This window comes from Semicossyphus pulcher, unplaced genomic scaffold, assembly GCF_022749685.1.
Source record: "Semicossyphus pulcher isolate SPU_LCO1_2020_fin unplaced genomic scaffold, fSemPul1.0.p SCAF_6, whole genome shotgun sequence".
NCBI classification, from domain to species: Eukaryota; Metazoa; Chordata; class Actinopteri; order Labriformes; family Labridae; genus Semicossyphus; species Semicossyphus pulcher.
Window position 1 is genome coordinate 2,868,532 of NW_027211737.1, and position 22,004 is coordinate 2,890,535.

Below are 22,004 nucleotides of genomic sequence, written 5' to 3' on the forward strand. Positions count from 1 at the left end.
CCTAACACTGACTGGACATTCACGTTAAACTGGGCGAATATTGCCTTTAAGGCCAACTGTAAGTTTCTATTCTTCTTTAATGAGAGGAGAATTAAAACAGCCTGTCATCCTTCTTATCAGATGAAACAAACCCAGAAAACAAAAGATCAGCATCTGCATTATTCATCCTCATCAAGCATATTCTTGATATGCGGATGTTCTGAAGGGAGGTGGAGGTCAGAAGGAGCATGTTATGAAAGGAGCCATTGAATCTTTCATGATCTTTTGATGTGCTTGTTCGGTTTCTTGATGTCAGGCAGGCACTAAACAAAGCACGACAGGCGGTGCATGACTGAGTGTGTGGACAAAATGAAAAGCTGACAGTCCTGAGAGGCAGGAGAAAATCTGAACAACGAGGTGTTTAATGGAGGCTCAAAAGAATGCTTGGCTTTGGTCCTTTAATTGGAAATACGTCTATCATCTTTCCACATTCAATATGATAAAAAGCTTTGCTTCAAAGACACTTGATTAACATGGTCAGCTGCTCATAGGAAGGTACTTACTGTTCCGATAAGCAGGAGAAAAAAAAGCTGATTGCGAACAGATGTTTGGTCAATCCCAACTTTAAAATATTTAATGGCAGACGTTGAAGGTCATGAGCAGCAGTGAGTTATTATGGAAACAATGTCTGGTTTAAAGCTCATGGAGATGGCACCAATGGAGTCTAATTGCACAAGGCTGTTAAACCCATTGAGTTGACTGGAAGAGCTCCACAAGTATTGGACAGATTTACATACAAATCAGTTTCATGTTGCCGATAATTCCCCAATTTTTCAATGTGTTGTGTTTAAATTTTAACTCAGCCGTTATGCCGTTAATACTTTCATGTGAATGACAAAAAAATCTCACAATTGATGACGCAAGAGCATTAATATGACAATGGGACTGAAATTTTATTTTTTCAAAGAAAAAAGGTTACATTAGTTTTCCGTGATGGAATGTAAAAAGCACTTCTGAATGCTGACTCATGTATACAGTCACTCTGAGCAGGTGATTACTTTAAGAATGCAGAGACATGCCTGCATGAGGTTTCATTTTTTTCTGTCCGTTTCCCTTTTCTGTTGAATATGTGTCCTTGTGGTGTTTTTATGTTTGTATCCAATTTACCATCAGTGGGTTTCTGCAAAAACACTAAACCTGTATCTGTAAAGACAACGTATGTTTCTGTTTGCATTTAAAAAAAAAAAAAAAGGGTAAATAATCTCATACAGAAGTGTGTTTATGGGAATTCATTTTCAATTGTAGCTGCCTGAAAAATCAGTGAGACAACACACAAACCAGAAACTAGTAAATACTGCTAAACTTAAAGAATGAACCCAACAACCCTCACCCCGGCCCCTTTGTGAGCAAAAGGAAAAAGCTTAAATATTCACAGGCACAAATTCAGTTCAAAGAAACTTAATAAACTGAAAAATAATGACCAACCCTGACAAAGCAAAAGGAGAAGAGGACATCAAGTTGCGCATATCGCTGAATGAGTCGTTGAGAAATGTATAGTTATTATGAGCAAAATCTACCAGATAACTCCCAACACAAAGTCGATGCATTGAATGAAGTGTAAAGGTGTAAAAGGTGTTTTTAAACAGCTTAAAATAACAATTAATCAGTCTGAATTGTGGTTTTGAAAGTGCAAAATGTTTTCGACCTTGGCATGTTTGAGGTTTCCATCAACCTCTGTTTCTGTTCATAACTTACAAGACAGCTTTCAATGTCCTCTGCTCCCGAGTTACCATGCACTTGTTGCATGTATCCACGGCTGCTCTGCTTTCTGAAACACTTGTGTCCCATCTGTGATGTGCTGTGATCTGTCCCGGTAGAGAGCAGATCATTCTGCAATTTCCTGTTGGAGAACCGCTGAATCAAATCCCAGGCCTGTAGAGTCAAAAGGGACAGGCGAGCAGATAGAAGAAGCATAAAATACATCAACAGACTTGAGCAGCTGTGTTGTTACAAACAAACAACTCACAAATATCCGAGGAAGAAAGAGAGAATAAAGCCGTTTAGTCAAGTAAGATGCTCAGCAAAAAAAACCAATGTGTATTCACTTCTGCGAGTCTAAACTATAGTTCATCTATACACAAATGTGCCAAAGCAAAGTTTCCAATGACAAGTCAGGGAGTTTCCACTGCCCTCCAAAAACACACCTAGTACATCCGCACAAGTCCAGCCAGTGTGTTGTGCAGAGAGTGATGCCACAGAGGGCTGAAGTATTCAGACATATTCTGGCGTTTTGAGCTCAGGTTCAGTCCATCCTCCTGGCCAGACAGTAAGAAAAAATCCCAACACCCCGGTTTTGTTGCTGGAGAGGTGATGAACCCAGACTGACGACTCAGCTCGTATTGACATCAGATTTTTGCGGCAGCTCCAGACTCTCAGCGACTTCTCCCATTTCGTCCAGCAGCTCTGTGAAGGCTGGCCGTCTGAAGGACTCCACCTTAGATCAGAGGAGAGGGGCTCTGTGAGGGTAGGTCTACTCTTAGGAGTTTTTCTTTTTCATAGGTCAGGAAGTGGTGGCAGATTCTGTACTTCAGTTAAAAAGCACTGCAACACTGCAATATGAAGACATTGCCCTGGATTCAAAACCTTACCTAGGTATTAAAAGCAAAATATGTTTTCATGCAGAAAAAGTGAACCAACTGAAATTTAGAAAGGTACAGTCAAATATACAATTTTCTAAATATATCAAATTCTACATTTTATTAATTCTATCAATTCTTTAATATCCATCCATCTGTCTATCCACAACTTGAAGATACGTAAAGGTCTAAAGGTATGAAGAAAGAGATGCCCTTATAATTTCAGTCTTTACATGTACAACTGTTACAATATGTTTTCATTAAATACCCTGTTTTAACTTGCTAACAGACTGTATATAAATATTCAACATTACTTGCTGGTCCAAAAGAGAAGCCAGTGCAATGTGCCTTAGACCTGCATTCCTTTAATGGCCAGCAGGGGGCGACTTGTTGTAAAAAGATATGCAATTGGAAATTCCCTCTTTTTTGGATGACTTCACACATTGGACACCTTTTGATTATTATTGCATTTTCTGTTTGTTTGTATTTTCTGTATGTAAACCCTTTTATTGTCCTACCATACAGCAGCTGGCAGCTAACTCCAGGAGGCGCTGAGGGCAGCCCGTCACCAGCTCTCTGAAAGCTTCCACATCCAGCCCGTAGTCCTGAAATACATAAACGTAATGTACTATAGCACACAATTCACAAGATCAACAAAAGATGTATCATGTTCAACACATCCATGTACTGTAACAGGACAACAAACTTGTATGTCTTTTTTACAGCTTGGGATAAGCTGAGAACATATCAACATAACGTGCTGCTATTCACAAGTTTTTGGAAGAGGAACACATATGTGTTGGCTAATGCATGAGGTAAGGTTTGACTCGTACGTTTTTTCTTATCCTAGTTTCACTTATACACTTCTAATGGCTGACGACCTTATGCCAACACTGACTATTCATACATTTTTATATTTCCATGGGCTGGAATATAGTAAAATCTGGGTGACATTTTATACACTTATTGATTTTTTGTGACAGGGAGAAAGTACTATTTTGAGGTGAGAGGAGTTCATTAACCTTGCTTAGCATAAAGACTGTAAACAGTTGAATCCTGTAAGATAAATGCAATCATAAATGTAAAACTATTTAGAGTGTTGAAAATGTTTCTTTGCCAACAACAGCCAGTGATCCTCTTTTCTTCTCAGTTTTTCTTTTTTGTTTGAAACCTGTTAACTGCTGCCAACTGTGTCCTGCCTTTAGCTTAATTTTTAGGATTCAAGTTTTAATTTTTAAAATTTAAAAATGTACAACCCTAACCCTTTTTCTTAAATAACACTATAAAGTACAGAAATTATAAGAAGATGAATTATAACTTAAACTTAACAATAACAACGTTTATCCATGGTAAAATATTCCTAAGTCAAAGTTCATTTATTAGCCGTTATACAATGTTAAAATGTCCTCCTCATTTCAACCCTTGGTTATCATGTGACTGAACCTTTTGGATTCGGGCTTAGAGCATCAGAGAAACACCGATTTTTAAACAGAAACTGGTTCATTCAGGGGGCGGCCGTGGCTCCCTCAGGCTACAGGTCGAAGCGTCCTTCGGCAAGACACTGAACCCCAAATTGCTCCCGGTGGCATAGCCAACGGGTATGAATGTGACTAGAAAAGCGCAATATAAGTACAGTCCATTTACCTTTTATTCAGTGTTTTTATCACCAGGTCATTTGTTGGAGAGAAGGAGACTTCTGTATATATATCAGCACATGTTAAAATCCTTGTTAACAATGAACAGTGAAGGGTGAGCCATGACTTTTAGAACACTCATTTATCCCAGATCAATTTAAAAAACGTGACTACCAGCTGTTTTTGTATTAGTGTTTAGGTCTGGAACTGTAGCTGGAATTTATCATTCAGGTCTGGGAAACAGTTTGGGGGATTTTGAGACATTGCAGTCTTAGTATCAGGTAAACAATGCCAACATACTGTAGATGAGACATCCTTTTCATGTGTGTGTGTGTATGATTGCCTGCTGTGATTATGCCTTTGAGCTCTACCTGTGTTCGGGGAAGTATCTCTGGGTCAGCGGGGATCCTGGCCAGGATTTCACACAGCACAATGCCAAAGGAGAAAACATCCACCTGAACAAGTAAGATATGATGCCATCATTTAAATGATACCAAACAAATTGGTTCTTTTGAAACAAGTCAGCCAAATATATATTGTATATTCCCTAATGTGCTTTACCAAAGAAAAACATTATTGCCACAAGGTCAAATAAGTCTGAATAATACTCCAACGATTTTAAGCCGAGGTGATTCATCAGTTAACAAGAAAATAATTGACTGTCCAGCTATCTGACGGTAAATAAACCAAGGTGTGGAGAGGCAGGCAACAGGCATCCAAGGCACTCTGGTGTAGAATAAAAATAATTTGTTATAAATTGATTGATTCATCATGTTTTATGTACTGAACAACATCAGGGTGTTTTGTCTTAGGTGTTTTCTAATTTTAGGGTTTCATTTGAAATGATTTTAATCATCAACATTATTATTTACGTAATTATTATGTTTATGTTATTCTATCTACTGAATAACATTTTACTGTTGATCCATATTTTATTTGTTCACATATAACAGTTTTTAAGTAGTTTATATGGAATCAAGTATTTCCTAATTTAACTTTCTTATAATTATTTATTATGTATCAGTTACTTGTATTGCTTGTGTTATCTTTTACATATGAGTTTTAAAAGACAATGGTTTTGGTTGAACACTGCTGCTACATTTAACAAAGGTTTTTGTTGATCCCTTGTTAAACATTACAGCAGGTACCCTAAAAAACATGAATCTATATCGAGCCGAAAAAAGTCTTACAAGTACACAACACTTTGTTACCTTGCGGTCATACGGCTCTCCTCGGAGCATCTCGGGGGCCATCCAAAAGGCTGAGCCCACTAGTGACAGCTTCCTGCCGGGGTCTTTGACTGGCAGCTCCACCACCTCCCGAGCCAGGCCGAAGTCAGTCACCAGGGCCTCCCGACCCCGAGGTGTCACCCGGATCAGACAGTTCTGGAGAGACACAAATGGGCACCATGGATGACAGCAACACAAATTGCACTTCTTTCTTTCACAACAAGCACTAGTCAATAGTGAAGACACTTTTATAAAACACTTCATACAGTCTGCGTGACATCTCCAAAGGTCATTCAAACTATCAATCACTTCATGTATGCTGTAAAAAAAAAGCTCCTTGGATCAAGATACCGGCAACAATTTTTAAGATCAAGATGCCGATAAGGTACAATTCTCAATCAGAGAGCAAACGTTGTCACAAAAAGACACAAGTTTTTTCACATAAATCAGTATATTTACAGAATAATCCCTCTTTTCTGTCAAGGTTTGTTGTTCACAAAAAGGTGAGGACCCAGATGCAGACTTAAATGATTTAATAAAACAAAAATTCAACTGAAGATCCAACAAAAACAGACGAAAACACAAGGAGCCGGGTAATCCAAAATCCAAAATGGTACAGAGGCAAACACAGGAAGACATACGTATGGTTTTCACAGACAAAGACAATGAACCAGCATTGAGACAAGGGAGCACAGAGACTAAATAAACTTAGGAGGTGAGGCTAATCAGACACAGGTGAGACAATCAAGGGGCAGGTGCATCAGGCACATAATCAAACAAGCGGGAAACACAAAGGCAGGAAGTGGACCAACACGAGAGACAAGGTGACAAAGTAAAACAGGAAATGATCCAACCAAAGAGACACAAGTGAAATACTTAACAAGACTAAATACTGACAAGAACACTGAATAAACTAAATGCAAAACTAAACGATGAGAACTCATGACAATAGACAAAGTGACAAGGTAAAACAAGAAATAATAACTGAACACCGAAATACAAGACCAAACCAGAACTAAACTAGAAACTCATGACATTTTCATTAGTGACTGAACTGAAGTATATGTTTTAATAATGAATCAGAAAGGTAGCACTTTGTCTCAGCAGCACTAATAATAACAAAGACAGTCTTGTATATATTGTATAGTATGATTACTTATACTGTGCAGTAGTGTTAGGGTTCTAGTCCTCCCTCTTCCTTTTGTCTGTTTGGAAACACAAAAAAAAAACTGGGAAGGCTTTCAGGTGAAAGTGCAATTAGTTTGGTTTGTAATGATTAAGATTGAATTTTATTATTAATAATCTGCAAAGGTTTTATAAATATTTTGAAATGATCCTAAAAAAATTGTCATCATTCTGTAGTTAATGCAATTAAAACTGCTTAAAAACAGTGTGTGCATTTGAAAAATGTGCTGCAGATATATAATGTGTTGCAGTTTGTGGAGTTCATGGATTTTGAAAAATGTGTTCCTTGAATGCATTTTGTGTGACAGCAAGGAAATATGGTTAGTACACATAGATGTTTTGCTGACTGTGTAAAGAGTTCTAACTTTTCATTTGACAAAAGTACAACTGCAATGCTCCTTTTTGCCACCAGGGGTTGGTGTAAGGCTGTTGACTGAAAAGACAGGGAACATCAACAATTAATTTTGTCCACTTTCAATAGATTAAAAAGTTTTGATCTTTGAATGTTTTCCATTAATATGCATGTGCTCCCAGGACGCTGAACAGCCAGGTACCAGACAAACAGGCTCTCTGAAGTCTGTACACTAGGATCTGCTGACACCTTTCCAGTACACTGAATAATTCACTCAGACCCCCAAGTAAAGAGACTCAGTACACAACAGAGACTCAGCCTGCCACACTGCCTGTGTGGTAACTGACTGGCAAGCTGTTATCTGATTTTTAATGAAACGTTAGTAATCTGTGGAAACCGACTGACCATGGTTCATTGAATTTACAGGCTAAGCTGGAGGTGTGATGAGAGGCAGACTGTGGGAGAGATGTAGTTGCATAACAGTAGTGGGCGGCCCAAAGTGTGTGTATGAGGGTTTTTGTGTGAAATTTATATGGGTGATGCTGATGCATGAGCATCTGTTTGTATAGAAAGTGTGTTGGGGACTGCATCTAATGGATGTGTCAAATGAAATGAGTGTATGCGTGTATGTAAATCTAGGGGGTTTCCATTTCTGCTTCTAAGGGCCTGTGTGTAAGTGTGTGTGGTGAATGTGTGTGTGGAAGTGACATATCAGCATCTGGCTCATATTGCTCCAGAAGCCTTTTCCATCCAGTATAGCCTGTCATTACGAGGCTCTCCTGGGAAAGACTTTAGTCCCAGACCTCTAAATTTAGCCCCGGACTTCTCTGCCAAGGAAAGCAACAGTTTGAGAAACACAAAATGGAGCACATTAGTGAATAAAGAGAGAGAAAAAGCTGCTTGTAAGCACTAATTAAAGGGGCCTCAACTTTTCCAGGAGCTTAAACACAAAGACAGTATTGGTTCAGGGGCTAAGGAATGTCATTTGCCTTTTGGACCTCTTTAAATGTTAGCATCAAAGGCTTCAGCCACTTAAGTGGATTTGCGGTGGATGCAAACAGCAGATATTGTAACAACATGCAGAACATATTGCTAAAACATTCAAAATATACATTCCCCTACTGTCCATATGGTGTGCTTCTGCTACTACCTTTAATCACTTTTCACTGTCTACCACAGTACTTTTCTTTACACAAGACAGCTATCTCACTAACCACTGTGAAATATATGAAAAGGTTTGTCATCACTGGCATCCAGAAGACACCAGTGTCTTTTATAAGGCCAACAATGCTAACAACCCTGACACAAGATCACAGCATAGGTCAGCTTTAGAAATCCCTCATATCTCCAGCCAGCTTCAGTGAAGGAAAAAGTATTTAGTGATTGTTATTTAATGTGGCTGTGTTTGTGTGTGTGTGATGCTAATGTTAAAGTACAAATTATTGATCAGTGCAGCTTCAACAAAATCTTGCAATCAGTGCATCTCATTCAATCATCACTGTTTATCAGTGATTAACCTTATGGAGAGAGAGCGGTCTGAAGGTTCTGTAGCCACAGTGACATAAATCAACGATGGCCTCTGTGGGAATAAAGTGAGCTGATAAAAGGCCAAATGAGTCGCCTCAGGGTGACGTGCATGGTGAGAAGGTTTGGTGCAGGAGAAGGGGGCCCCATTCACACACAAATCTAGGGTGCAAGTGACTTTCAACAAGTTATGTGTGCAGCAACAGCGCCTGGTTAGCAACCATCTATTAACATGACAATAGAGCAACTGTCATGTTGTCTTGTCTCTTTGCATAACAGACTGATCTTCTGTGAAGCCTGGCAACCAGACAGCACCTACAAGGAGTGTGAACACAAGCACACACACATTCACACCAAGCGGCAACCTCCAGTGTTGAAAAATGAAGCCAATGCGGAAGTGCAAAAAACTGCAGTTCCTCGAGTGGCCACTTGAGGCTGGCTCCAGAAAACAAGAAATAACATTACAGCAGGTGGGAAAATGCCCAGTTTTACTGCAGAAATAAACATGCTTACAGCCTGGTACAAAAAACGGTTTTGTTATAAATGGCTAATTTTATTGTTCACGATAACTGTACAGGGGGTGAATGTTTTTATAACACACCAGTTTTAATTATATTAAGCCTTAAACCATAGGGGCCGGATCACTTGATTGACAGGTGGATCCTGCTGGCTGTCTGCTAGACGTCAACACAGACACACAGACACTGAGCTTAACTTCACCTGTTTGTGTTGTTGGAGACTTTTGGGGATTTTTTCATTCAAAGTTTGGACAAATAATCTCTCTGTGGGATTTATGGAACTTAATGGCTGTGCAAGAAGTTACATGTTAGTGTTATTGCATTGAAATATTTGTAGCACTAAGTAGCAGGCATACTGTGCTCGCTTTAGCTGCTTGATAGCCTGTGCAGTGTTTATCAAACATTTATTTAATCGTCGCCAGTAAATAGGAGTCAGGAGTTTAAGAGATTACAGCGGACTGCAGTGATGAGAAGATCGGTTATTTTTCAGTTTCCTGTTAAGTGTCGGCTCGCCGTTCTCTCTCGCTCGCCCGCTACTTCTTTAGTCTGATAACTAAACACCTGCAGTCAGTCACCGGCAGAATGTCCTCCTGGCAAAGTCAAACTAGCTCATTTATTATTTATACAGTCTATGGCTAATAACCGCTAGCTACGCTGAGGAGCATATAGCCTAGCTTCATAGCCGTAGCTGGCTGATTCATGCGGCCCGCCCATAGAGCTCAGCCATAGGCTGTAGCTCGGTCGCGCTCTGCCTCTTTGCCCGTCTCTGGATTAGCCGGCTCTGGCATTTCCAATATGGCGACCCCCAGCGGCGGTGCAATTCGGGCTTCAAAACGCTTCTTCAGAAACAAATGGGTGACGTCACTGAGACTACGTCTGTTATTTATACACTCTATGATTCACACAGACATACATAGGTACCCACATATGACTATGTAAATGATGATCTGCATGATTGTTACAATTTACAAATAAGAAAACTTAAAGGGGAAAAACAGGAATTTACTATATTAAATTATCAAAATCAATTTAATTGTAAAAAACACAATAAAATAGGGAGTAAATCACATATTTTAGATAACTCTAGTTTGGAAGCTTTTTAAACAATCTGGAATATAGATGGAGGTGGATAAGTAGCCCCTTATTAAATGTCTTTGGAAACTCTATGAATAAATGAAGTTATACAACAGGGAAAAGGGGAAAACGAAACAAAGAAAAGATGCTCTATTCTGAATACTCTAATCAGCTGTGATGGTAGATAATCTAACACTACACACTCAAAAACTGTCAATTGTCATCTTCTGGAGAAGCGATGCATTGACAAATTGCACTGACAAATCATTGATTCAACAAGCTAGATGTAATAGAAATAGGATTATACAATAGCTATGTATCAAATAACACTGGAAACAATGTGACAATGCTTTACAGAGCCCATGAGTGGGCAGCCATTTTTGAGGGGGAATTGCTCTGATGAACCCATTGTACATCAATTGTCTGGGGATACAGGGATGGCGCATTAGTGAAGTGAAAGGATAGATACTGAGGGCCTTACCTTGGAGTTCAGGTCTCTGTGGTAAATGTTCTTGTAGTGCAGGTAGATCATTCCTCTGCTTATATCACAGGCCAGGTCCACCTTCTCTCTCCAGCACAGAGGAACGTCCTTCCAGGCTAGAAGCTCCTCCAGACAGCCACCATTTACATACTGAAACAGCCAACATATAACATATATATATATGTATGTATATACACTGTGTCAGATGAAAATTAAAAGACTTCATAGTAGGTAGTAATCCATTCCTTCTAATTAACAGTAACGCATGTAGTGCATACAATAATATGAAGTGGGGCGGCTGTGGCTCAGTGGTAGAGTTGGTCGTCCTTCAATCGAAAGGTCAGAGGTTCGATCCCCAGCTCCCTCAGGCTACATGTCGAAGTGTCCTTGGGCAAGACACTGAACCCCAAATTGCTCCCGGTGGCATAGCCACCGGGTATGAATGTGATAACTGATTGATCGCACTTTACGTAGCAGCCTCTGCCATCAGTGTGTCAATGGGTGAATGTGATATGTAGTGTAAAAGCAGGTTGCAAAGACTAGAAAAGCGCTATATAAGTACAGTCCATTTACCATTTAACAGGCTGACAATACAAAATCCAGCCCAGGGCTAGTTACACAACAAAAGCCTTACTCAACTAGCTCACTATGAACATACACCTGTGAACATACAATGCAATGATGACTCAGAAAGCGCTATAAGAAAAAAAGACAAGTGTAGGGCTCACCTCCAAGATGGGATAGAGTTTGTCTTCTTTGACGCAGATTCCCAGATATCTAGAATGAGAGGAAATGTTTTTATTACTTGTTCCTCTACCTTATATATCACTACTGACTCTGGTTATCCTCTTTACATGTAATTCAATTGTCAGGTACTTAAAATATGCAAAGAAATACTCTTTGATTGCTACAAAAAATGTAAGTGTACTTCACATTTTGCTCTGGATGAATTGTAGCAAAGTTTCATTGAGCATCATCATCTGGTTCTTAATGCAATGTGTCCAGTACTTTGGTTAGGCCCACCACCCTCAACACATTAGAGATTCAATTAGCCGAAGAAACTTTAATGTATTTTAATTGTAACAAGTCAACAAGGGGATATAATCAGTAACACACATTTAAATGTTTAATTAGTTTTTAGTAAGTTGCTTAGAAATATTTAGCTTGAATATCAAATGTAAAGGCTATTTAGTGACCTTTCCCTTTTCTGTTGTAGATTTTAAACGCATGAACAACAATTGAGCTCCAATGCTGCTTTGGCTCCTGGGAACAATGGTTTTAACAAACATTAAGTACACACTTAGCCTCAACAGTGTGAACATGCTGGTGTGTACCAGACACCAACAGTATGGCCACTGCTTTCATCACAACCTGCTGTAGTATGAGCATCTACCTGAGCAGATAAACTGCACTCTGATAACCTACCAACTGTGACCTTGCTAAATGGCTGAAATAAGATTGCTTAGGCAAACATTATGTCTGCCTGGCTTCACACCTTATGTAACTGCTGCAGATGACAGGGCCAGTGTTAAATAGCACCAAGGTGTCATTTTAAAATGCAGTGCAGTCCCAGCACTGAGGCTGATAATTACTTTACAACTGCCAAAAATACATTAAGCAACAATGTTCATGCATGTCATAAAAGTTCTTGAAAATTATTTTACGTGAAGTTTTTTGCGGAATCAATATTGTCATCAATATTGTCATTATAACAGTGGATTACATTACTATTTTAATGTAAGAGGGGTCACTGAGTTTCAGAGACTGCCCTCAGCTTTACAGAGCGTCCGTTTAGCTCAGCCTCTTTCAGCTCATTGTCTGAGTGTCATGACAACTCTACCTTCCAGGTAATTCACCTGAAAACGTCTTATACAACTATTGCACACTGCCTGTCTGATGTTTGGTACTGCATAGGCAAAGGTAGCAACTAGCTACTGTAAATGGCAGATCATTTAGCAACTAGTAAGCTATTTCCCTTAGTGGTGGGTGAAGACCGAAACAGAGCTAAAAGGTGAGTGAATGTATTCATCAGGTGTTCAAAAGCACCGCCCCACTGAAGGCTGTTGTTGCTTTATGTATTTTAGATGTAAAAGAAAGCAGTTTGATAACAAGTAAGTAAATTATAATGGTTTACAGCTAGCAGCTAAATAATTGAATAAAGGTTGCTTTAATGACATTTTCAGAAACTTTATATTCATACAGATTTTGAACAATAACTTAAAAAGAATACGAGTTTCTTCCAAACTACTTTAGCCTACTGTGAAGAGGTTTGTAACCTGTTATGAAAGAGTTTTGAAATTAATACTGAAGCTTAAATATGACCTACAAAGTAAAACCAGACTGTCAGCCAGAAGATTGACCGTATCTAAATAATTATTTTTAATACCTCTCACCACTGCCATCAGGTCGGTGTCATGAGTTTCTAGTTTGTCTTATTTAGTTCAGTATTTCACTTGTGTCTCATTGGTTGGATCATTTCCTGTTTTACTTTGTCACCTTGTCTCTCGTGTTGGTCCACTTCCTGCCTTTGTGTTTCCCGCTTGTTTGATCATGCCCCCTGCCCTGATTGTTTTCACCTGCCCCTTGATTGTCTCACCTGTGTCTGATTAGCCTCACCTCCTAAGTTTATTTAGTCTCTGTGCTGGTTCATTGTCTTTGTTGTGTTACCCGTGGACTTTTCTTATCTTGTGATTTTCCTGTTCCCTTGAGGCTCCCTGTTGTTGTGTGCGTTTCTAGGTTTTCCTTTGGATTATTCTTTTACCTTGACTGTGAGACTTTTTGTTCTACCATTTGGTTTTTTGTTTTGTCTTTTGTTGGATTTAAGATTTTGTTTTTGCATTTTTTGCCTCAGTTTATTAAACTCCTTATTATTGTCTGCACCTGGGTCCTTTACCTTTTTAATTTTACCCAAAACCGTGACAGTCGGATTGTAATAAAGACATTTACAGCACGCAGACCACAAGAGATAAAGAGAAAAGGCGTACCGCTTTGTCCACAGGGACAATCAAAAAGGACACAAAGTGAAAGTTCCTCACAGCTACTTACACTACAAATGAGGTTTTGGATTCTTTTGCTCCATTTATCCATGTGGCTTTGAAATCATATTAAAGACAATCACAATGAATATCAGGTCTACGCTGAGTTTTGTCCAAGTTATATTTGTGGTATGCATCAGTAACCACTTGATCTGCAATCAAATTACATCATCATGCAACAACAATGATGTCACTTTGACAAAAACCAGCGTTTGTTTCGGTTTACTGTTAATCATAATAATACATTTAACTCTGTTTTATTTCAACCTATTGTTTTTACAATTTTCTATTTGAAAGGTGCCACATGAATAAAGTTGAATTGATGTGAGTGAGAGTGTGATGTGACGGAGAGGGAGGCTGGATACATCGTGAGGGAAATGCTCAAGCAGACTCTTTTGCTTAACTAGTATTTTACCTGTTAGACTAACCAGAAAGGCTCCAGTAAGGAGCGGGAGGGAGTGGACTTTTACCTGACGATGTTTGGGTGGGAGAGTTTCTGCAGCAGGCTGATCTCTCGTACGATGCTGTCTTGGTCCACGTCATTTTTGTAGATCTTCACCACCATCACCTTGCGACTGGTGCTGTGCATCACCTTAAGGATGGAAGCAGGGACAGTGAAAGTAGAAGAAGGAATAGCAGCATTAAAAGCGCTCAACTTTGAAATCAGACATGCATTTTTACAATTTCAAAACACATTTCTAGAGGCTTTCAGGTTCAGCAGTTTTCTCTGTGAAATCAATAAAGTACTTCTGATATCAAATACAAAGTTGTGTTTTCATCAACATCAGTTCAAAATCAGGGAACAAATCTCACTTAATCTGGACCCTTCAAATCTCTGACTTCCTCAATCTCCCATCCATGCTGTGTCCTCTTTCTTGCTCATTTCATCAGGGACAAAGCCTAGATGTATGAAAATCTGCTCCTCCTGAAGCTCCACTCATGCACTGCTGTTACATTAGTTATATAAGGTCTCAGCTGGGGATGAGTATCGCGCCCCCATGGTCTACGAAGCTGGTGGGCCAATCGTGGAATGGCAAGAATGTCCCAATTAGTAGCTGAAACAAAGCAGGCTTTGATAGCTGCTCACACGTAGGCTAGCAACACAGCAATGCGTGTGTGTGGGGGGGATTACCTTATAAACTTTGGAGAAGAAGCCACTCCCGATTAGCTCAGCCGTAAAGTTCTCCCAGAACTCCAGTTTGCGGACGGCGGTGCGGAGCTTCTGCCAGCGGTCCACATGATAGTACTTGTCTGAAGACTCACCGAACAGGGTGGGACTGCTGGGCTCCGAGGACACGTCCACATCCACATCCACATCCACATCCACATCCACATCACACATCCTGGAGATGTCCGCTGAGAAAGTAGAGACATTTATTAATCTTCATGACAGAAATAAAATAAACAGCTGTGGAAAAGAAGTCCCAGAATAGAGCTCTGCTCTGAACCATTACAGCTCTGATGAACAAGGTGCACCACAATCATCATAGCAGAAAAATGTGTGATTTGAGGCAAAATCTTGCTGCCAGTGTTGGTGTTCTTACTCTGTTAGGCTCAGTTGTGGTGATACAATTATTTTGCATTTGAGTTCTTATATTTAACCTCCTTTCTTGCCATAGTCCCGTTTGTTTCTGACTACTAAGTGAACATGCCAGAGACAGTTCAGGAGAATCTGCACTGAGAGTCATTTCCTGTAGTTGATCTGTGTGAAGTCGGTTTTGCTGCTTCCCCGCCAGACTACGAGCAGGTCTTATGTCTATTCACTCAAACAGGAGAAGTGAATGTGAGCAAAGTAAATATATGACCCATTTTCAAATGTATGTAGACAAATAAATGTTTACACATGGGTGGTACAAATTAACCAATAAGTTCAAGTAAGTACAAAACGGATCAGGCAGACTGCACCAATCAGGCCATGAAAAGAACCATACACATTTTGTGCACAGCCATTGTATTGATCTGGTGGAAGTCCCAGGTATGGACGCTTTGAAAATATCAGTAGATAATGGCAGTGTCACTTTTTTTCAACTACAGAATACCTGTGACATTTTCACCTGTGAAAAATGAAACATTGATCAGTATTGTTGGTTCAAATCCCAAATGTATATGCCAAAACAAAAACAGGCACAACAACAAAGCATTTCCTTTGAGCTGGAAGTTCCTATTGAAAAAAAGTACAATGGGGGACAATGGGGTTATTTTACAGTATAACACAATGTACAGTCACCAGTGCATGCCTGAACATTGCTGTGCAAAAAGAAAAGGCAAACAATGGGAAATGTCTAAATGCCTCCTAGCTGTCTACTACTATTGCTTTAAGCAGTCTCCTCTTGACTGACAAATATGACCTGGAAATATAGCATGTCTCACAAGAATAAAAATGTCATCAATGTAGACTAATGTGTAGCACAAACAAGAACTGTTTAACCGTAGAAACTCTTGGTTTCTTTCTAAATCTTTTAACACTGTGGAAACTTTCTTTTACGCTTTGCATTAAATCAATGAAGTAATACTGCTTACATTTGTCAGTTTTGTATGTCATACCAAACTACAAACGTTATCAAGCATAAAAATACGTTTCAACTCTGAGACTTTTTTACCACTTGTAGAATAACTGTGCAGGTTTGGCTGCCACCACTAGACTGGCACAAAGGCTAACTGGACCAAAACATCACACATCAATGTGACCGACTTATTGCTCACTTAGACTTTAAGTTCCTGCAGTTCAAAAGCCTAGTAAAAAAGGAAGACAACCTGTAGCACATATGCTTTTATATATTCTGTATCCACATTTATATCTGTATAAATCAGCCATGCGGTGTTTTAGACACAGCACACGGCTGCTAAACTGGTCACGCCAACACAAAAGACAACAGGCACTTTATGCATTCAACAGTATGAAAGCGACCCTGGATGAAAGAGAGGCTCACAAAAGGTCTAATTTCACTCCCCCACTTATTAGCTGCATGGATGAGGGAGAGTGGCTCCACTTTAAAGAGTGAAACAAAGACAGTGAATAATGTGAGGCTTAAAATAGAGGCCGGACCCATGGATAACAGGGCTGGTCACTGAACACGGGCACCTTCCGAAGTGGTCAAGTGAGCTTTTTGTCCACAAGAGAAGGTATAATCTCATTTCTGCTGAGGGATAATACACAACACATTTTGTGAACATAGAAAGAAAGAGGCTAAAGGAAATGTGCGTCTTGTAGGGTCATCAGAGATTCCTTTTTTCCCCCAAACATTTGAAGAACGTTAGTTGCAATTTAATTTTAACAGCCAAACAAACAAAAACACACCTCCCTCCTTCAGTGCTCCTTAGATACAACGCCCCCTAAATTAACAGACACACTTTGCCAGGGAAAGAACTCTTAACAATAAACTAAAGACCAGCAACATGGCTGAATCCAGAGTGTTAGTCAGCTGCAATAAGAGTAAGCAAGTTTTATTTGCTTTCATGGTGTAGCTCTGCTGGTTTTGAGTTTGGATATTGAAGAGGGAGAGGTTGGATCTCTGCACAAACTTATACTACTTGTTGCATATTGCAGCGATTGTGTTGTCTGGCTCACTCCAAGCTACTCTGTTTGTTTCACATGTACTGAGTCAGGGCTTCGTTCTTGGCCCACACGTAAAACAGACAATAATAATATTGACATATTTTCTGAATTTCACAAAAAATGTTTTGGATTCAAATCGCACATCACCTTTAAGTGCCTGCAGAAAGTTGAAGTAAACAAACCATACAATGGTTAAACAGTATCAAAGCTGGGAATGCAACATCGGAGAAACTAGCAAGAGTAAACCAGATCTGGGACATATCTAAACACAAACAATTCAGAATCAGTCCCCACCTGTTTGAGCAACGCCTCACTTAAATGTATCACGCTACCTCTTTCTGTCCTTCCAGCTGCTGTTTCATTAAGAAAGTTAGGAAGCACCAACAGATAAACTGTAAGCAATGCATGCAGGGAATAATTTGGCAGAGCTGATAAATAATTCTAAAATGGAAGAAACATTGCAGACCTCCCAAAAGAGTTACCTGAACTCCAGTCTATTATCCCTTCACCTGGCTTACATACATGAAGATTTGGGGACTTAAAGATGGAGTTAAATCTGGCTGGGCTATAACAGCCATGTGGAATACAATTCCCACAGTACCACTGTTTCATTACATCTCACAAAGGGGGAAGTCCTGACCTAATTCCAGCCACAGAGGACTGGTGCGACAACAGTAAAGATCAGAGTTTGTTTTTTCCATGACAACAGCCTCTTTCGCCTTTACGATGACGCCGGTGGAAAGCACACACTGACACGCTGACACAATTGGCAGGGTTTTGTCAATCAAGCCGGGGAATCAACCCCGGCTATTCATGCTGCTTTTGTTCATTTAGCTTCAGACTAAACAATCACTACACTCTCAGGTCCAACACTGTCAGAGAGAAACGCTTACAGTGCAGCCCTATCATTTAGCTGTCACTCTCTCTGTCTCTCAACTGTCTATTTTATAACGTCTGAACCCTTCATCTCACAGTAGTTCAAAGCTGTAGCTCTTTTTTTGTTCACTCCACTTTGAAAGCAGAAAACAAATAGAATTTCCTCCAACCATTAAAAGCAATAGTGGGAAAATAAATGTCCTACAGTACAGAACAATCGCAATGTATTACAGCAGGTCAGTAGGTTCTTTTGAGTTGAGAGGATGTTTAACCAGAAACAATGATTTTGTAATCAACATCTGCGGTATTATTGTATTACAGCAGGTCTGTACCTGGAGTTGATGTTGGTCATGCTGAGAGGATGAAAAGAGGTGAATAATGTCAAAGTGTTGACACAAGTTTTCACCTCCGTTTAGTTCAGTTTTGCAGCTGAATATAGACACATTATGCAGTTTGTCTCTTTTCCTATTCATCATTTTTTATTTCTCTGCTCTACGTTCCTTTTCCCCACGTCTCCTGCTTCTCTCTTTTTCCCATCCGCTGTTAGCTCCATCCACACCAGCAAGTGGGTCCCTTAATGACCACAAAATGTGGAAACATGGCTACCCTATCTGTTATGTCATTCTGAACAGTTCAAAGCCTGCAGTTTGGGTTAACCACTCGTCCTGATCCTTCACAAGTAAGAAAATCCACATTTAGACGTAACATCATAAGAATCTGGTAACGCATACTTACAGCTCTACCTCTTCCTCTAACTCAGAGACCTTGCACACGAGCCACAACAGGATTCAGAAGTCCCAAGGTTTGTGTTTTTTCCAACATGTGATGGGAAGGTTACAGCAACATGCAGGGAATATTTCTGTAAGCAGTGGAAGGTCATCTCACAACCCGCTGTGAGTTTGACCTGCCACTGACCAAACACACCATCAACAGGAAATCGGGGCTGGCCATCGCCACGCTGACGTCCACACTGTTGATAAAACTGCTTGTGAAAGTTAAAAGTAAAATCCTTAACACCAAAGCGAGATTTCTCTGTCTCTAAGCACAAGCATCACCTGAGGAATGTCCAAAAGATCAGACTGGGATGTGATGTGAGCTCATGTTTGTGTTTGTGCCTGTGAGTCCTTTAACCACAAAGGGCTGTTTCATTTCCCTAAAAGAAAAATGGACATCGTTATGTGACTTTTAGGTGGTGACTCAGTAAAGAGTTCATACATACACGTCTTAATCTGCTCTTTTTCACACCAGCTAGGTGATAATGATCGTGATGACAATCACATCAGCTGTCGAAACTGGAATGAGCAAGAACACGCACAAAGACACACACACAGGTAATTTCCAGGTGCACTCAATGGAAAAATGTTCCTGACAGCCAAATAAGTGAACTAGAAGAATTAAGATCCTATTCAGAATCAGGCTGAGCATTCTCTGAGCAATAGCAACTCAGCTATTAAGTATGTAGACAACACAGACAAATTGCACCACAGCAGAGCATTAATCCGCCTTCTACAGCCCTGTAGTCATGACATTTTCAGCTCTTGCATCAAAGCCAAGCACTTAAAGTGGCCTGTGCCAAGCCACAGTGGCTGTGAGTTGCTTCATGCGTTTCCCAAAGCAAAGTGACGCTTGTCTCAAAGCTACAGCCACCGAAAAGCTCTGCCTTCGTCTGCAGGTTTTTGCAGGCAGAGATGGCGGGCAGACTTGAGTGATATGTCCGATCGGTTGACATCAGATCAATAATGGACAGCCAGAGCTAGACCACACATAGCTGTGGCTCCACACTGGCGTCACAAATACTCAGTAGTGGCTGCAGCAATGATGAGTTTTTTACTGTTGCAGAACATAAACTCGGTATTTACATATTACAGGGCACGATAATAATACAGTGCTTGGTTTAATACAAATTTGCAGAATACGTTGGAACACTTTCCCTCTTTTCCTTAAAGCTCCTGTGAGGAGTTTTTCGCTTTTTATGAAACAGAAATTAATTATGATTACTCTATATGACCTACAGAAGCAAACCAGACCATCAGCCACAAGATTGATTATTTCTATGTAGTTATTTTTTTAATGCCTGAAACTGCCGGCGGGGGGGTAGGTGTCAGATGAAGCGATTAACTGCACTCTGCCTTTGTTTACATTTTCCAGGGAAACATTTTAAGTGAGTGATACATATGAGTGTTAACAGAAGGCAGGCTGTAAAGACCACCGCTTAAGCACGAACAGGACAAAATCAGCAAAGAGATAAGAGGTACAGCTTTGTCCACAGGGGGCGCCAAAATCACCTAAAGTTCATCACAGAGGCTTTAAAGCAAGACACTGCTACAATCAGAGTCAGAATCAGGTTTATTGCCAAGTAGGTTTACACATACAAGGAATTTGTTTTGGGGATTTTGGTGCAGAACAATTAACACAGAACTAGAATAAAATTAAGTAGAAGACTTAAATAGAATAAGATAAATACAAAACATGTATGTCAGTAGATCCAAGATGCATCATGATGGCATTTGGGCTGCCTTTCTGACCTGCAATTCAATGTGTATTTTGCTTTCATACCACTGTGAGCTAGCTTTCAGTGAACGTGATTCCACCCGGGGGGTTTACTACGAAGCAGGATTTGTGGTTATGAAGGTAACTTCATGGTTAACTCCGAGTTTTCAGTACCACGAAGGTGGTTCACTTCTTACCGGGGTAGATCACCATGGTAACTTATGCTGAACACCTAACCTTCTCCGGTTATGTCCGAGATAAGAGATTAACCTGAACTACACAACACCTGCTGACCAATCAGGTCTCTTAATTTAGGAGCTCTGTGAGCAGATCATGAGACGGAGGAGGCAGAGAGAGCGGTAACACACTTCCACTTTAAAACTGTAGGACAAAAGATATTCATTGTGCTTTACTGGCGAACATCACAACACAACAGAGACTGATAAAAGCACTGAAGCCTGGAGAACTTTCGTACTCATAAAATATGAAAGTAAGAATTCATACAGCCTTAAATTGTGGTTTCATAGGCAATTTATTTTCTATTTGCTCCATGGGTCCGTTTGATAGGCTACAGCTGAGCGAGTAAGGTCTAAATCTGCCACTAACAAAAATACATCTGTGCAACACATGAATCTAATGTAACACACGAGTGTTATAATAAATACATCATGCTCTAATGATGGAGCAGTGATATTATTATATTTGCACATTTACACAGTTTTTTATATTTGTCCTTCCTGCATTCAGCAGCTGCAGCTGAGCTCATTTTAGTCTGGATTATGTGCTTCTGCAACTTCTTCATATCTTTCTAAAATGATAATTTGCTCTGAGTTTGTAAAATATGCAGATCAGCTGACGGCAGACTTGCCCGTGTTTAGTCGTTTGCTGCGAGCAACGCCACTTTAATGTGAATGCACCTGGGTTGACTTTTCGAGTTGCTAACCAGCGCCGTGTGACAGTTTAGCGCAATCTCCTTTGTCAGGTTAAGGGGGGCCAGATCAGGAAAAGAGACCCTGGGTCTGTTGAACTCGCTTTGTAGTATACCCCCCTGGAGTAAGGCAGACAGGCGTTCCACAGCTGCAATGGAACCCCAGTAGCTAGTTAGAGAGATCCTGCTACTGAGAAGAGACAAGCTGGTAAAGCAAATATATGCGGGTTCTGTTCAACCAACACAAATAAACACAAATTATGCAGCGATCAGACTTGAGTAACACAAGGCGATAATTTGCTTTGCATTTGTTCTGAACACAGCATGGAATCAGAGTCATGTGCTAAAAGAGGTTACAACACTAACACACTGTGGCTGAGTTAGACTGCAGAGTTGGATCATAATTCTTTGTTGGTTCACCACTATGAGCAACACATTTAACATTAAGCATGGTCATTTTATCAATTGTAGATTAAATCATATTGATTAGTATTGATTAAAGTATCA

The 22,004-nt window shown here is 40.0% G+C and overlaps 1 protein-coding gene across 2 annotated transcripts in view; it reads right to left on the reverse strand.

Annotated features, from left to right (window-relative positions):
* Positions 1-907: 907 nt before the first annotated feature.
* Positions 908-22,004, reverse strand: part of LOC138610979 (dual specificity testis-specific protein kinase 1-like) — a 28,600-nt gene continuing 7,503 nt past the window's right edge. For both annotated transcript variants that reach the window (XM_069683875.1, XM_069683874.1), the window contains 8 exons: positions 14,780-15,003; positions 14,118-14,239; positions 11,341-11,389; positions 10,613-10,762; positions 5,461-5,634; positions 4,621-4,704; positions 3,134-3,220; positions 908-2,473 (listed from right to left, as the gene is read on the reverse strand). In XM_069683875.1, the coding sequence (XP_069539976.1) occupies positions 2,369-2,473; positions 3,134-3,220; positions 4,621-4,704; positions 5,461-5,634; positions 10,613-10,762; positions 11,341-11,389; positions 14,118-14,239; positions 14,780-14,989 (981 nt within the window). In that variant the 5' untranslated portion in view covers positions 14,990-15,003 and the 3' untranslated portion in view covers positions 908-2,368. The remainder of the gene's footprint in view (positions 2,474-3,133; positions 3,221-4,620; positions 4,705-5,460; positions 5,635-10,612; positions 10,763-11,340; positions 11,390-14,117; positions 14,240-14,779; positions 15,004-22,004) is intronic.